This window comes from Polyergus mexicanus, unplaced genomic scaffold (genome assembly GCF_030449975.1).
Source record: "Polyergus mexicanus isolate NDT 795.1 unplaced genomic scaffold, iyPolMexi1.0 SCAF_1, whole genome shotgun sequence".
NCBI lineage: Eukaryota > Metazoa > Arthropoda > Insecta > Hymenoptera > Formicidae > Polyergus > Polyergus mexicanus.
The window spans coordinates 954,395-969,548 of NW_027223321.1; the positions used below are offsets into that span (position 1 = coordinate 954,395).

The 15,154-nt window shown below is 35.9% G+C and overlaps 1 protein-coding gene across 3 annotated transcripts in view; it reads right to left on the bottom strand.

Annotated features, from left to right (window-relative positions):
* Slip1 (SLo interacting protein 1) overlaps positions 1-15,154 on the bottom strand; it is a 167,140-nt gene that overhangs the window by 46,150 nt on the left and 105,836 nt on the right. Inside the window, exon 1 of one of the 3 annotated variants that reach the window (XM_070302496.1) lies at positions 4,202-4,225. The exons of the other annotated variants lie outside the window; for them this stretch is intronic. Coding sequence (XP_070158597.1) covers positions 4,202-4,207 — 6 coding nt within the window. The 5' untranslated portion in view covers positions 4,208-4,225. Of the gene's footprint in view, positions 1-4,201; positions 4,226-15,154 lie in introns of those variants that run through there. 3 annotated transcript variants of the gene reach the window in all.

The window sequence follows — 15,154 nt, forward strand, 5'->3', positions numbered from 1 at the left end:
AATATTAATATTGGAGAAGAGATTACTTGCTACTTTTGCAAAAATAATTTTATAATTGATGACAGTTTTATCACTGATTGATTCTTGCATCGTTTCCTGAAGAATACACGTTCATAATTACTTTCATAGGAAACATATCTATATAAGTAACAATTGCACAATAGCAACAACAATCAAAATGCATAGCAATCATCACAATTCGGAACAGAATAAGATATTATATTCTTCGTGTAAAAAACTTCGGGTTAAATTAATGACATTTCTCTTTCTCTCTCTCTCTCTATTTCTCACGCAAGCAGAATTTTTTATGTCTAATTTGAGCAGGAAAGGGTGGATGCGAAGGCGACACGCATGTCAGCCTAAATAAATCAGGTCAACCTTGAAATATCGCTTTCAAAGAAACGACGATTAGGCACTTTGGAATGAATAATAATATTAATAGTGTTTCTCTCTTCAAGCAATCTTAAATTTATTTAAATTTATCGTATATTATCTCACACTTTCTTGATTATTTTTCAAAGAAAGAAAAATATTCATACACGCATAAGAAAGTCAATAAATATTTTAAATATACTTGATAAATATAAAATTTATTCAAATAAAATAATAATTTTGAAACTTATAATATTTTGTATTTGTTTTTTAAAAGTTTGTATTTGTTATTTTGTACACAAAATTTATATACTTCATTAATGTGAAAAAGAGTGATTGGAAACCTCTTGTTGCTTATGTTTCAACGATCATATGCGCCGAATAATTTTTTTTTTTTTTTTTTTTTAATCCATTAGGAGAGATTGGCGAGATATAACAGAAAAATTTACGAACACGCGATGCGTAGAAATGACAGACAATTCTAGTCACATAACCAGAACGAATGAATATCGCGATGAAAATTCTCTCTCGAGAATTTCTCTCGCCGGCTCATGATGGACCGGTTGGTTTGTAAGAGCTATAAAATTTCGATCATTTCACGTTCCCGTCACGTCCAATTCAGAAGCTAAAGTCACGTTTCAATCCAATCCAGTTTTAATCAGATTGGATTTTCTATGCCAAGTTAATTTCTTTTTTTTTTTCTTTTTTTCGATGATTATTCTAAAGAGAGTCAATGAGATTATATGATTTTCATAAATATTAAAAAATTATCGCAATAATATCGCGTCAATTTATATGTAATTCATACATCATATATGGTAGTCAATATAATCGATTAAGTCTTTACCACGTTAAGTTACTACACTATTATATAATTTTACACTGGTTTCGGTTAAAGCGTAACTTACGTTACTCCGCCGTTCAAAAGATTCTTTATCACGTTCACGTTTTTGTACGTTCATAAATATTGATGAATCGATATCTCTTTTTCGAATACATCAGACTAGTCCGTACAACGGGTGTGAATTATATAGCTCTCTTTCTCTCTGCGCGCTATTCACTATCCATACATAAATATTCATTCAGCGATATTCTACTCTGTCTCACGTGGGTACGTGCCCGGTTATCGTTGAAATTCGATATCAAAATTGCGCGCCAATTTAGCATTCTATGTAATTGACGTTTTCGCAGAGTAATATCCGGAGAACGAGAGATATTTATGTTTCAAAATATCTGAAAAATTTCGACTAATAAAAAGACACGAGGAAATAAAATAAAAATAAATGTTCGATAATTCCGTTAATTAAAACTTCAAACATATTTAATCGTCGCACGATTTTTCAGCTATTAAATATTTTTATTACGTTGCAATCAATAAACTTTCTCGCAGTATATGTAATTCGTAACTCGTATAGATGTTGAAGCTAAGCAAAAAGAAATGCTATAATAAATTATTATAACATTTTTTAAATAATAATAAAAGTGAAACTCTAGGATAATTAGAAACAATCTTTTTCGGTATGTATCTCTTACATATATCTATCTTCTTCAGGTTCTTCCCTCCCCCCCCCATCCCCCCTCCCCCCTCCCGCCATATCGCCGAATTTAATAAAAACCAAAGATGTCAGGCAGCGTGAAACGACCTTCGTAGCGAGCGCAACGAAGTGTCAGCCGCACCTGCACAACGCCCGAACGTTTAAAGCAACACGTTACGTTACGGTTAACGCGACAATTTACTGCCAAATTTATCGCCAGAGGACGGAACGCGCTTTAGCCGATTACTGTCGAGATGAGCGACATTTGTTTCGAGTTAGGCCGAATCATTAGCTCCGCGCTTCCTGTGCTCGAGACACGGGGGCTGCTCATTTTAGATCCGTCAGCAGATGTTCAGCGCGCGGACATGCCCGGCTCGTCGACGGCACACGTTTTACATTCATTCCACATTCATATCTAACATCCCGCTGCCACAATTGAAGTCACGTTTAGTATCGAGGGTGATTTTCAAGTGACGCTGATTGCATTGCTGCGCGTGTGTAATTATTAAATAAATATTCTTTCATTCATTTAGATTCCAAGAGGCCTTGATATAAGAAGACTCTATTATTATGATATTTTGCTATAATGTTATGATAAATTTTTGTCGAAGATGCAATGTTTTGACGTGAAAAATTTTCAATTTTTTTCAATAATTGTAAACGCGAAATTATTCGTAAAAAAATTGTAACATATCGCTTTTGGCGCATAAAGCGTACGGTTGGATTTCTCGCGCTTGTTCGAGGAAAATCAACCGAGCGAAAACGAGACGAGAATCGTACAATGTCCGGAAATAATAGGAGCAATTGCTTTATGGTTCGTGCATCACGTCCCCTAGCGATATTATTAGTGCGTATGCATACCCATGTATTTGTATCTACGTAGAGACACGCACATATATATGAAAAGAAATTATCTAACGGGTTGGGATGACAGCGGCATATTTATAACATCTTTTATTCAAATTTTATCATCTTCGAAACTCGATTTGAAAATATATATATCATAATCAAAGCATTCATAAGTAAAAGACGCAATGATATTTTTTAAAACGCCATACAACTAATAATAGTATGATTTATATTACTGTGTTGCAGTAGAAAAGTTTTTTTTTTAAGCAACACACAAAGAGAGAAGAATTAAATTATCCATAAAGTCTAATCTCTCTCGTCCCTCGATGATTTATTTTTATCTCAATTTATCGTCGCATACGCTCACAATTCTCTTCGCATTCTATACAACTATCCTCGCTCTACCCGCCCTTCATTTTCCTCGAGAGAGAGAGAGAGAGAGAGAGAGAGAGAGTCCGTAATCTCTTCAGATCGACTTAGAGATTTCTCGAAAAAATCCTTCTCGTCGTAGGACAATCAGTCTGATCGACAATCTCGCAAGCTCTTGTCCCGCGCTACTCATCCGCATCCCTCCTTCTCTCGGATCTTTACCTCCCCCTCCCGTCTCCCAAGTTGCCCTCGCTATTGTGTAATGAGGAAATATCGGCGGAAGCGTCGCCGGTGGAATCGCCGATGAATTTCGTGCTTCCTTCATCCGGAAAGGGCGCTACTCCCAGACTGGGTTTCCCCGGTTTTTCACGCCGATCGTTACCGATGATCTACGGGGTAGGTGGGATCGCATGGCCTCCTCCTTCTCCTATTCCCCCCTCTGTGAGTGATTTATTCTACCGGGTGCACGCGGAATACTCGCGGAGATTGGTAAACACGAGCTTCGTCCGCCCGCCCGCCCATCCCCGTCGACGAATTTATCGTTATTTTTCGGCGCCCCGTTACTTCGCGGCTTCCGCGCCCGTCGTCGTCATTGTTCCTCCGATCGTATATGTCTATATCAACGCGCGAGGCTGAGCGTTAAATCTAAGCGTCCCGGACAGAATCTCGAATTCGTTTTCTCGATCTTCGACGAGGAGAGTCCGGGGAGAGTCCGGGAAGTGGCGAGAACGCCCTCGCTTTCGTGGAGATTTCGGAAAACGAACGAGGGTGGAATAAAGTAAAGTCGAGAATAATATAGAGATCTAAACTGCGAAGACTAACTTTCGGAGGGAAGCCAAAAAGAAGAAAAGAATTTAGAATATGATATAATATTTAGTTAACAGATCCAACACACAAAATTGATATGTAACATATCTTTTTCAAAAATTTGACAAAATTAAATGTATTATTTTCTCCAATGAAGAAACATTCATGCACTCAATGCATATAAAAGTAAAAAGATATACAAGTAAAATAAAAGTATCGGCGATTTGTTAAATCGTAAAACGATTGTCTAAGGTCTCGATGTGACTTACCGGCATTGGAGAACGTCCACGAAGATTGTAGTCATGAAACGTACCTGAAACAGAAAGAATAAAAATGTAATATCTCGGCAATATAGCAAAATCTTTTTTTGTATTATCTATCGCTCTCGGTACGACCGATTAAGGCGATGACCCGGGGGCGCGCGGACAAAGCGGCTGCAATGAGACCGAATTAAAGCCGGCGATGAAATTGATATGAAAAAAGAAAAAAAAAGAAAGAAAGGAATCGGCCTTGGAATAGGTACTGCCTTTGTTCGCGGAAAATGGCCGCTCGGGAGTGGCTTCTTTCAAACTGCCATTCACGCGGGACATAATAGCGGATCGGCGATCGTGGACGGGCCGAGAAACGGACACTGGAAATGGATAGACATTATATGTATATGTACGGAGAACGAAAAAGAGAGAGTCTCCTTTGCTCGTCGGACCCTCTTCTGATCGACGATCGCCATTCATCGCCGTTAGAAACGTATGATTAGCTGAGGCGACCTTGTCGAATAAGCAGCGTGACGATAACACGTTTAACTACTATAAATGATATCACGTAAATAGCGTTGTCACGATAGAAATAAACATTTTCCGGAATGTACCTCGTTACATTTTGTTAAATTTCATAGTTTCCAACATGAATGACGAATCGCTGCATTGATCATGCCGGATAAGGATTTTTCTGATCAAGTATACATTAATCAAGATCATCGAACTTAATACTCTATAATCCTCCTTTATGAAAGTATGATAGAAGATTGTGTTTGCAAAATTTCATTTTCTATATTCGTACACTATTAGCTTCAGTTAGAAATGTTTAATTTATGTTTTAATACATTTACGATACACGAGAAAATTAAGAAAATTAAATAAATAAGAAGAAAAGAGTAGTGCATATATTTATAATTGTCAAATAAAAACTCCGAAAAAAATATTATACTTTAATGTATTATATCTACAGATCGATATGCGAGGTTTAATAATATGATATGCCGTGACAAGTATTTTCAAGGTCCAATATTCTGCCGGTAAGCATATACGGAGACAAGCCACGTGTCTTCCTTGGAGCGTAATTAATAACGATCGATCAATCTATAAACAGCAATGTGTTATGCATAATCGCTAATGCTCGATTTAACATAGTCGACACAGATTGCACGGTCGACCGCTCTTTTCATCTTTATTTTTCTCATTTTCATATTGATCGGCATACGCTCGCGTCGCAAGTGCACGATTAACAACGAAATGGCCAATGTAACAAAAACTTTAATCCCTTAGAGATACAAATAATGGGAACTCGAGTCTCGAGAGAAAATAAAAGGATTAAAGAAAAAGGCGCGCACGCAAAAAGTTTGCATTAATAAAATTTATTTCGTTAACAGAAAATTATATTAATTTGGTGTATTACTTGTATTGCATTGTAAATATAGAAATGAAGGAGAAGGGAGTATATCATATTTCTGTAGAAAAATGAATCCAACGACTTTTCAAAGAGTTCGTATCGGAAAAAACGTAGTTCGTTCGTCGCGCGAAATTTTTGTACGTAATTAAGATCTTGACGACTACACTTGCGTATATTTTAGTAGTTAAGAAAGAAAGTGCTTTCTCTTGAAGAGCATCAAGTTGTAAGAAAGTGTGGAGGCAGTTTTTAACTTCAAAGCAAGTTTTAAACAAAGTCGCAAAGTTCTCTTTATTTGAGACTAAAATTAGATAGGAAAAATCTATTACACCCCTATTACGAGAAAATCTTTTCGTTAATTATTAAAGAATGTACCCCTGCAAACTCCAAAGCAACTCGACAAGAAGTAAATTACTTAATGTCAATTTCCGAATTTATGTGTATACGGTAATTGAAATAAGCAATTATTCCCGTATTTAATAATATAATTATAATATAAAAATATATTAAATATAATATAAAAAATAATAAATATATTAATATTTTATATTATAATATAATTATAATATAAAATATATTAATATATTTAATAATATAATAATATAATTAGAAATTTTAAACAAATTTCTAAAATGTTTAATAAAAAAAAATCATCATAGTCTAACAAATAAAAAATTAAAGCTTTGAATTTTTATAAATTTCTCTCCTTATAATCAATGTATTTGTACATATATGTCTTGTGACTATAATGATATGTTCAATATAATACGGAACTGCTTCGTAAAAGAAATAAAATTTTTTCCTCGCGTTAAAAATAAATACACATTCACTTTAGAAAACGTAAGCTGCTTGTCACAAGAAATAAAAAAGAAAAAAAAAAAACTATTAAAACCGTGCATAAATATTTGCCAAGAAAGAAAATGTTACGCGGATAAAATGTAAAGAATCCATGCATACGTAATTTGACAGTCTCGCGTAAAATCCTGCCGGTAACATCTCAATTTCACGAAACACGCGCTCTCGTAGACGCGATAATCCGCGATAAGCTTCGTATGAGCGTAAATCCGGAAGTGTATTGCGGTGGAAGTCGCGGCGGAAGCGACCGCGGCAGTAATTAACGACAGCCGTCGACAGTCGCGAAAATTTGCGAGAGAGAGAGAGAGAGAGAGAGAGAGAGAGAGGTGAGGAAGGAAAATGGAGGCGCAGCTCGGGATGGAAATGGTGCAATTAACGAAGCGCGACGGTCCCTAATTTCGTGGCGAGACGCCGTTGGATGCGCGACACTCGACCTAACCCGGATCAAGGATATATAGCCGGAAGTGGCTCGGTTGGTCTTCAAAGAGATCACCCAACCAATCGAGATCCGTGGCCCTTTGAAATCGCAAAAGCGATATCACGAATATTATCCGATGTTAACTTGGCATTCATTCTGTTCGGATAACTGTTGATTAATCGCTAACAGTTCGTCATGATGACAAAATTTTTATCATAATCGAATAAATTTTTTTTTTTTTCGTTTTATTTTTCTTTTCGTCGTTTCTTACAATTATGTTTGATTTCGAATCTATTTCCGACGATAATCGATTCTCCTTGGATAATAAATAAATATATATTATTATATTTAATATGATAAATAATAATAATAAATTATTGAATAATAAATAATCAGAGATAGTAGTTATAAAAATAATATATGGTAATATAAAATAAAACTTTAGTATAATGAATCCCTTCTCTGGACTAAATTGATATACAATTAGAGTGAATCAATTGGGATAATTGCTGTAAATAACGCGCTTGCAAAATCGATTGCCAACTGTATAAAGCCTGTAAAACAGCACCACTCGCGCGGCTGTATTCAAAACCAGGACAAATCTTAATTATCGAGAACAAGAGAACGTAACCATAGGGGAGACAGAGGAGCGGACGGAAGGATTTAATTGCATCGTTATTTGTTGGCGTATATAAAACGCAGGACGTTATTATTCCGGTCTGTTATCGGGGCAAAATTGAGGAATACCGTTATATCGTCGCGTGACAGAAATGATTCGATCTAATTGTGAGGCGAAAAAATAGAGCGCTCGAACGGTCAAAAGAATATCTTGAATCGTCGATTGTGTCGAAATAAGTGAAAAAAATCTGACAGTATTTGCGATCATTAATGTTCGAATAACACGAAAACCAGGTATGTTTACAAATAACCATTTATTCCGTAAATGTGAACAAAGAATATCGCTGTTCCACGACGCATTGAACATGGGAAATTAAAAAGAAACAACTTTGGCAAAATAAAACTCTATCAAATTTTCGCGAAGAAAAATTCAATTTCACTTATCAAAGAATCTACAGATAAATCGATAGGATAAAATAGATACGAGGATAAGAAATGATAAATAAATAATATATTATTAAAATGAATGATATGTTTTTTTTTGTTTTTTTTTTTAATAATATATATTATTCGATTAGCAAGTACTTATCTTAAATTTGCCATATGAAACCAATTTATCTTTCGACAGTCTCGTAAAGCCAACATTGTTGTTCTGTCATCGGCTGCAAAACCAGTCTCAAAGCGAAATGCACCCCTTTGACGCCACGAGAATGCTATCGAAAGTCGCTGAAAGAGTAATTGGAATCCCAAAACAAATGAGAGAAAGAGGAAGAGAGTGAGAGAATATCCGATCGTAGTATGTATGGTATGTCCCGTGTCATTCTCCTCATCGCTCATTCGTCGTTTTCGCGGCAAGTCAGAGACACCACGCATACGCTTTCTCATCGTGTATCAATTTGAATAATTGCTATAAATCGTATGCCGATTGTTGCAATGAGCACAGAAATAGAAATCCATCATCGCCGCGAACGACAAAGCATTCGAAATTCTACGTCGACATTAATTGTCCCGAGACAAATCATATTCCCATCAATATTAATTTTATCTTCTCGACAAATATTTTTCTTATATCGGAAAAAAACAATTTATACGGTTTCGTCGATTCATAAGAAGAATTTAAATGAAAAATATTAATTTTTATGATATTTTCCTTCTTTATAAAAGTTTATACTTTCAAGAAAGTGTAGTTACACTCCCTCTCTCTAAAACACGTATTGAAAAGTTTCTTTCTATAAAACTTGCTATTTCCAATTTCTCTTTAATTCTCATACATTTTTTTTTAATTATAAAAAAATTTTTTTTGTAATATTTCCCTCTTTTATTAAAGTTCATACTTTCAAGAAAGCATAGTACACTCCCTCTCTCTAAAACACACATTGAAAAGTTTCTTCTAAAACTTGCTATTTTTAATATTTTCTTTAATTCTCGGACATTTTTTAAACATTATAAGAAGAATTTCATATATTATACAGATATTTATTAAAAAAATGATCAGGAATACTATTTAATAAAAGAATGGCATTATAAAAAGTTATAATTTCTTGAAAAAGACAGCATTACACGCAAGCATATCGCTTCGATAGTCGCTTGGAAAAATGCACAACTTATTTTATGTCAACGTTATTGGAAAAGTTATATAGATATAGCTTTATGTATCTTATGCCCTGAAAAACTCCTATTCAATTATGTTTCCCTGACGTTACGGAATCTCGCCTTTCCATCGGTGATAACAAGAAAGCCGATTTTGCTCATTAAATTCATATGCTTCTGTAGCTATCTTTCGACATATATAAGTCATTTAATAAATAGTGTATCGTGAGAGGGAAGGAGGAGGGGGGAAACAGTGGAATATATTTCTTTTCATCGCCGCTCCAATACATATAATAAATCGTTTTTACATATTTTTTCATATATAAAAATTTCTTAATTTTATAAATCTTTCTATTATATTCGATAAAGACCAAATTCTGCGCATCTAATAAATAATTTCAATTTCATAATTCTCTCGCAATATTACAGTATACTCTAATTTTATGAAATAAATACATTTTTTGAATAGAAAAAATAGGTTTCTTATATGAAAAATTCTTTCGCATAACTATTATATCACGATTAGAAGAAAATTACAATTTTCATGCATACTGTAATTCGATGGAGATATAAATGTAACAAAAGGCATGGACACGTAAAAGTGTATAAAAAAGAACTGCGTAATGCATTCCGGTAAGAGAAACAGCGAAAGGAAAAGACGGAGAAATGTACACGGAGCTAAAATACGCAGCTAGAGGCAACCGGGGAAAGGTAAATGGAGAAGATGGCGAAGTACAGAGAGAAAGACCCCTATTAAACGCCCACCAAATTAGAGCAAAATTAAACTATACTTCCCCGACGAAGATTTCGCGGCGAAATGTCTTTAAGGGTCTCCATCAAGACGAGGCACCTACAGACCATTAATTTTCCGCGATCTTTCCTTTAATTCGAGCTTTTGAAGAAAACGTTGGCGGTGCAATGATCATTTTTTTTCGTCCGTTCGAAGAAGAAGGAGACGAGAGAGAGTTTGCTAATATTTCTACGAAAGAGCAGCGATAGGAAAGAGTACACTTTTCGAAAAAAATTGCAATATTTTTGCAGAATGTCTACTCGAATTCTGTTAAAAAAATTTCCTGATCTATCAGGTATTCTTGTTCAAAACTGCGGATGAAGAAAATATTTTAAAGAATTTTGAGGTGCAATTTCTTAAAATAAATTTTTTTATTGTACGTGTCTTCAAATGCTTTTCATTCGTACAAAGGATAACACAAAGCCACTTGAGTTTCAAGTAATGGATTTACAAATGTCCAGAAAAAAGCTGAGTAGCTTTCGTTAAAATAAAAATTTTTAGCTTGCATAACATTTTCATTTTTTGTCACACAAAAATTAAAATAAAGAATATGTACTGCGTATTCAATATTTTGTTAAAACGTTGAATATATATAAGCAGAGAAATTGATATATATTTATAATATATTTTGAACACATAATTCATATAACTTGGATTATTAGCGATTTTGCCCATTGGTTACGGTATACGGGTAAAATTATCAAAGATTTTTTTTTTTTTTTTTTTTTTTTTTTTTTTTTTTAAATTCCCTGAGTCCCAATAAAATTCCATGAGAATTCCCCTGATTTCTCTAGGTACAAAAAAATCCTTGAGAATTCTAAGTCTTCCACGTTTCTTCAGAGAGTAGACATCCTGTTTTTTGACACGATAAATCGATATAAGAGAGAATAATTCTTTTATGAAATTCCAAACCGTTTCAGTCTAATATCTTCTAATGTTAGGCGAAACGACAATGGATCGGAATTATATCGAATGACGCAGATAAGTTGCATAACATGACTCGCAAAGTAAGGCCGCGACAAATATCCGCAAAGTGTCTCTTGTTTCTTCCTTTTTTTTTTAATTACTTCCCATCGCGGCCGCAATCCGATTTGTCAAGTTTGTTAAAGTCGCGAGATTCTTTTCTGTCGAACTAAAATCAGGCAAGAGAGAAAGAGAGAGAACGGGGGGAAATTACATTTTACAGAACGATCCTCCTTGGAGAGAGACCGACGCGAAAGTCTTCGTCGTCTTCGCGCTGTGAAATTGTGTCTCCTCCACCCCCAGGCCTCCTCCTCCCGCGCCCTGCCCGTGGCGAGGCAGTTCATTTGGCGGGTCGAGAAAACAAACAGACGCAATCAGCAACAATGGCTTTTTGTTCCCTTCAAAGTCACCGGCCGGTAATCCGCAGCTTGAGGAGATTGAAAGAGCTCTCTCGAACTACCATCAGTGGCGTAGAGCGAGAGACGAGTTTCAACTTCAACATCGTCAACGTGCAACACGAGAGATACGTGCGATATATATATATATATATATATATATATATATATATGTATGTATGTATTTTCCGAAGTAATATTGCTCGACTAAATCCACACCGCTAGTGCTATTGGATCAGCTGACTGATGACACGTCGCGACATTGTGCATTAATGACCCTTCCAATAACGATTAGTATGAGTGCTGATTCATCAAGAGAAAAACTTGAATATTTAGAACTAATTGGATAAATTACCCGGAAAAAAATAGAAAAGTTTAGAATAAAATATTTTGTAAAAAAAAAAAAGGTTTAGATTTATGCATCCGTGTACAGTATAATTTTTGATGTTAAACTTTTGAATTTGAAAAATAGATCGCTTGGATAAGAATTAATTAGAAGCCATCAATATATAGGAAAGTGAAAAAAGAACGAAGAGAAGGAAGAAAAATTTTAAAAGGGATAAAGAGCTCGCCAGGATCTCTGAAAAAAAAAAAAAAAAAAAGTATCTGTGAAAGGAGAAGGACCGAAGAATGTCGTCGGGAAATTTTTCGATGCGGACGAAGGGGGAAAGGAAGATGGAGAGGGCCGGTGGGAGAAGCGATAGAGCAACGATTAGAACGGTGACTGCCTACGGAATCCGCTCTGGAATTCGTTTTCGGAGACGGAGAGACGTCGTCGTCATCATCCCGATGTCTCGTTACGCTCTCGTCCGGTTGTCTGTCGCTCGAACGCGATAATTAACTCGGAGTGATGCATCGCACGGGGGGAGGGGGTCCTCAACTCGCGCTTCGTGGGGCCCTGTGTGGGGTCCCTGTCTGCGTCTGCAGCCGCGCGTGTGCGAGCAAATTCCGCGCGCTCGGTTATAAATCGCGTCCGATGTGTCGCCGGCGTGTAAGCCCATTTCGCGTATTATTAATCAATGTCTCGTGAGCGAGGAAAGTGAGGAAGTAACGCGCTGTCTGCGTCGCGGATATAATGAATAAAAAGAAATACCGAGCCAAAAAAATTAATCTTTAAATACGGTATAAAAATGAATGTTTATTCAATAGAATTATGAAGAACTGACCTCGAAGCTCTACACAAGTTCTCTAATTAGCGTGATATATCAATCAATCTGGTAATCAGTTATCGTTGTGTCTCGCGGCGTGTTAACCCCATGACTCCGCGGAGACCAAATGGTCCCTGGTAGGCAATTTGTGCACGCCATTACTGCGGATTATTGAAATATTATTTCCGCATATATCTCCCTTCGTGGACATAATCGTAATATCAAGATACGGCTAATACAGACAGCCTAATAAATAATTATGTCATTAAGACATATTTTATCATGATTAATAAATAAATGTTATCATCGAGAAGAAATATAAACGGATATAAATTATAATTTTCCCATTAAACAGCAAAAATGGTGCACTTAGCAACTGTTGATGTATATATACACGTTATCTATTATCATTTCTATATCTCAAGTCAGAGTTATAATTATATGCGATAATTAGGCACAGAGTATTAGCATTAACCGACGTCGGCGAAATCGGGCTTACAATGCTCAAAGTATAACGATATAAGTCCGGAGCGAGGGCTGAAAGAGGGAGAGAAGGGCAAATCCTTTCGACAATTAACCCTTAGATTCGGACAAGGCCGGAAACTTCCCCCCCCCCTCCCGAGACACCCCGTGCGATTCCTTCAAGGATTTTCGGCCGAGCCAACTTCCTAATAATTTTCCCGCGGGAGGAAAGTTCCATAGACTGAGGACGACTGGTACGGCGAGACACGATGAAAAAAGGGAAGAAAAAGAGACGAAGGAACGAAGGGAAAGAGACGCGAGTCTAGTCGGCAGGATATCGCGAATTAGCCTTGGAACTCCTTACAAACGCGAAATCTCGACGACTTTGAATGTTCGTGAGCGCGCGAGGGGGTCCCCTCGGGAGCACGTTTCTTCGTCTGAGAAACTTTTCCCCGATGAGGGAGGATTGAAAGACCGGCTGCTGTTCCGAAGAACCTGGGAAGAGTCACTTTCTGTGAATCGGTATAGTGCCTCGTGAGTTCTTCCAATTGGACACGTTAGTCGATGACAAATTTTCGGAGCTATCTTTAATCAGCCACTTGATCGATTCGTCTTTTCAATCTGCATTATTTATAAAGTCCATTTACTTTCGAGATTGATTGATATTTTGCGATTAATATTTCAATCGTGTCACATTTCATCAAACGATATTTATATATACAAATTAATTGACATATAAATATTTGGTATTGATCAAGAATTCGATATTTTATTCTGATATCACGTAAAATCTGCGCAATTTTATTTTTTCTTTTCTTTAAAAATTTCTCGCACATTTCTCAAGAGAGGGAGGAAGAGAGAGAGAGAGAGAGAGAGAGAGAGAGAGAGAGAGAGAGAGAATCATTCCTTTTGCTATATTTATAAAATATGATTAAATATTTTAAATTAATATAATATGATTAAATATTATAATATTTAAAAAATATAATTAATATAATAATTTCTTATATAGAACACACTTAGCAATTGATATAACTAAGAATTTATACACGCAGATAATAATAAGTGCCTCCTTCTCCCGTTTTCCTTATTGCCACGTGTATTTTCAGATGGGATCAGAAAAGCCGAGAGATCGTGTCAGAGTTAAGACGTTCCAAGGGGACGGAAGAAAGGAAAGCGCTAGACTGGATGCTTAACCGAGTTTGTAAAATTAACGAGCGCCTGTTCACCACGTTCGCGCTTCCTCCATTTTTCCACACCCGTTTCTCTCCTGACCTATTGCCGTCACGATCCTCGTTTATCTGGCGACAACTATTTTCTCGACACGTGAGACACGCGATGCGCGAGGGTGCAACGAGGGAAAAGACTTATCTATGTATAAGAAGACACGTTTTCCGCTTATATTTCTACGTCAAATTAGAGAAATGATTTAAATATATTATATATATTAATAAAATTACATAAATTAATTAAATTATTTAAATATTAATATAAGTAACCTCATTTTATCTAACTTATCTTATTATTCGCAAATCTTAAATATATATATATATAAAACAGATTAAACTTTTTTCTGTCAACGCCCATAAATGGGAAAAATAAATTTAAATTTGTAATAGACTCAATACTATTATATAAGTTTGTATTTTATGTATAAATCCACAGCGCACGCGCACACACCGCATAACAGAAATATAACTTTTAACGACGTGATCTCCATCGAACGCAATTTTTGTAAATCAAATAACTTTATGGAAATAAATATTAAATTTTATATTGCGTTCTCGACGAATCGTCGCGTGAATGAATCACGTCAAATCACGCCGAATAAATACGGATGACAGCTTACGGTAAACGCGCGCGGTTGTACACGCTTCGCCAAATGTCAAAAGCAAAGGACATGTGCCGAATTGCAATAAAATATTATTGCAAAAAAACCGAATATCACTTACGAAATCTGTATAATTTTAAAAGAGAGAACAAATGCTCCGGCAATTGTCGATTTGTAATTTAACGAATGATTTCGCAACGCTCGTAAGTTTTTTACAGACTCGCGGGTATCTTTGGTCGCGTATAATCGAATTAATATCCGATAGAGTCGGAAACCACGCGCGAAACCGTGCGAGGTCTCGTGTTAACGAATTAAAAAAGAAAAAAAGAGATTTCACGGCATATTCGTAATTGGCCTGCCAATTGTTCGATCGAGGTGTCGAGCGATTTGTATCGCGTGAAATAAAAATGGATGAGCACGGGAATATAACGTTGTGAAAAATTCCAGGATAATCATGTACATCTATATCGGACGCAATCACAATAATATA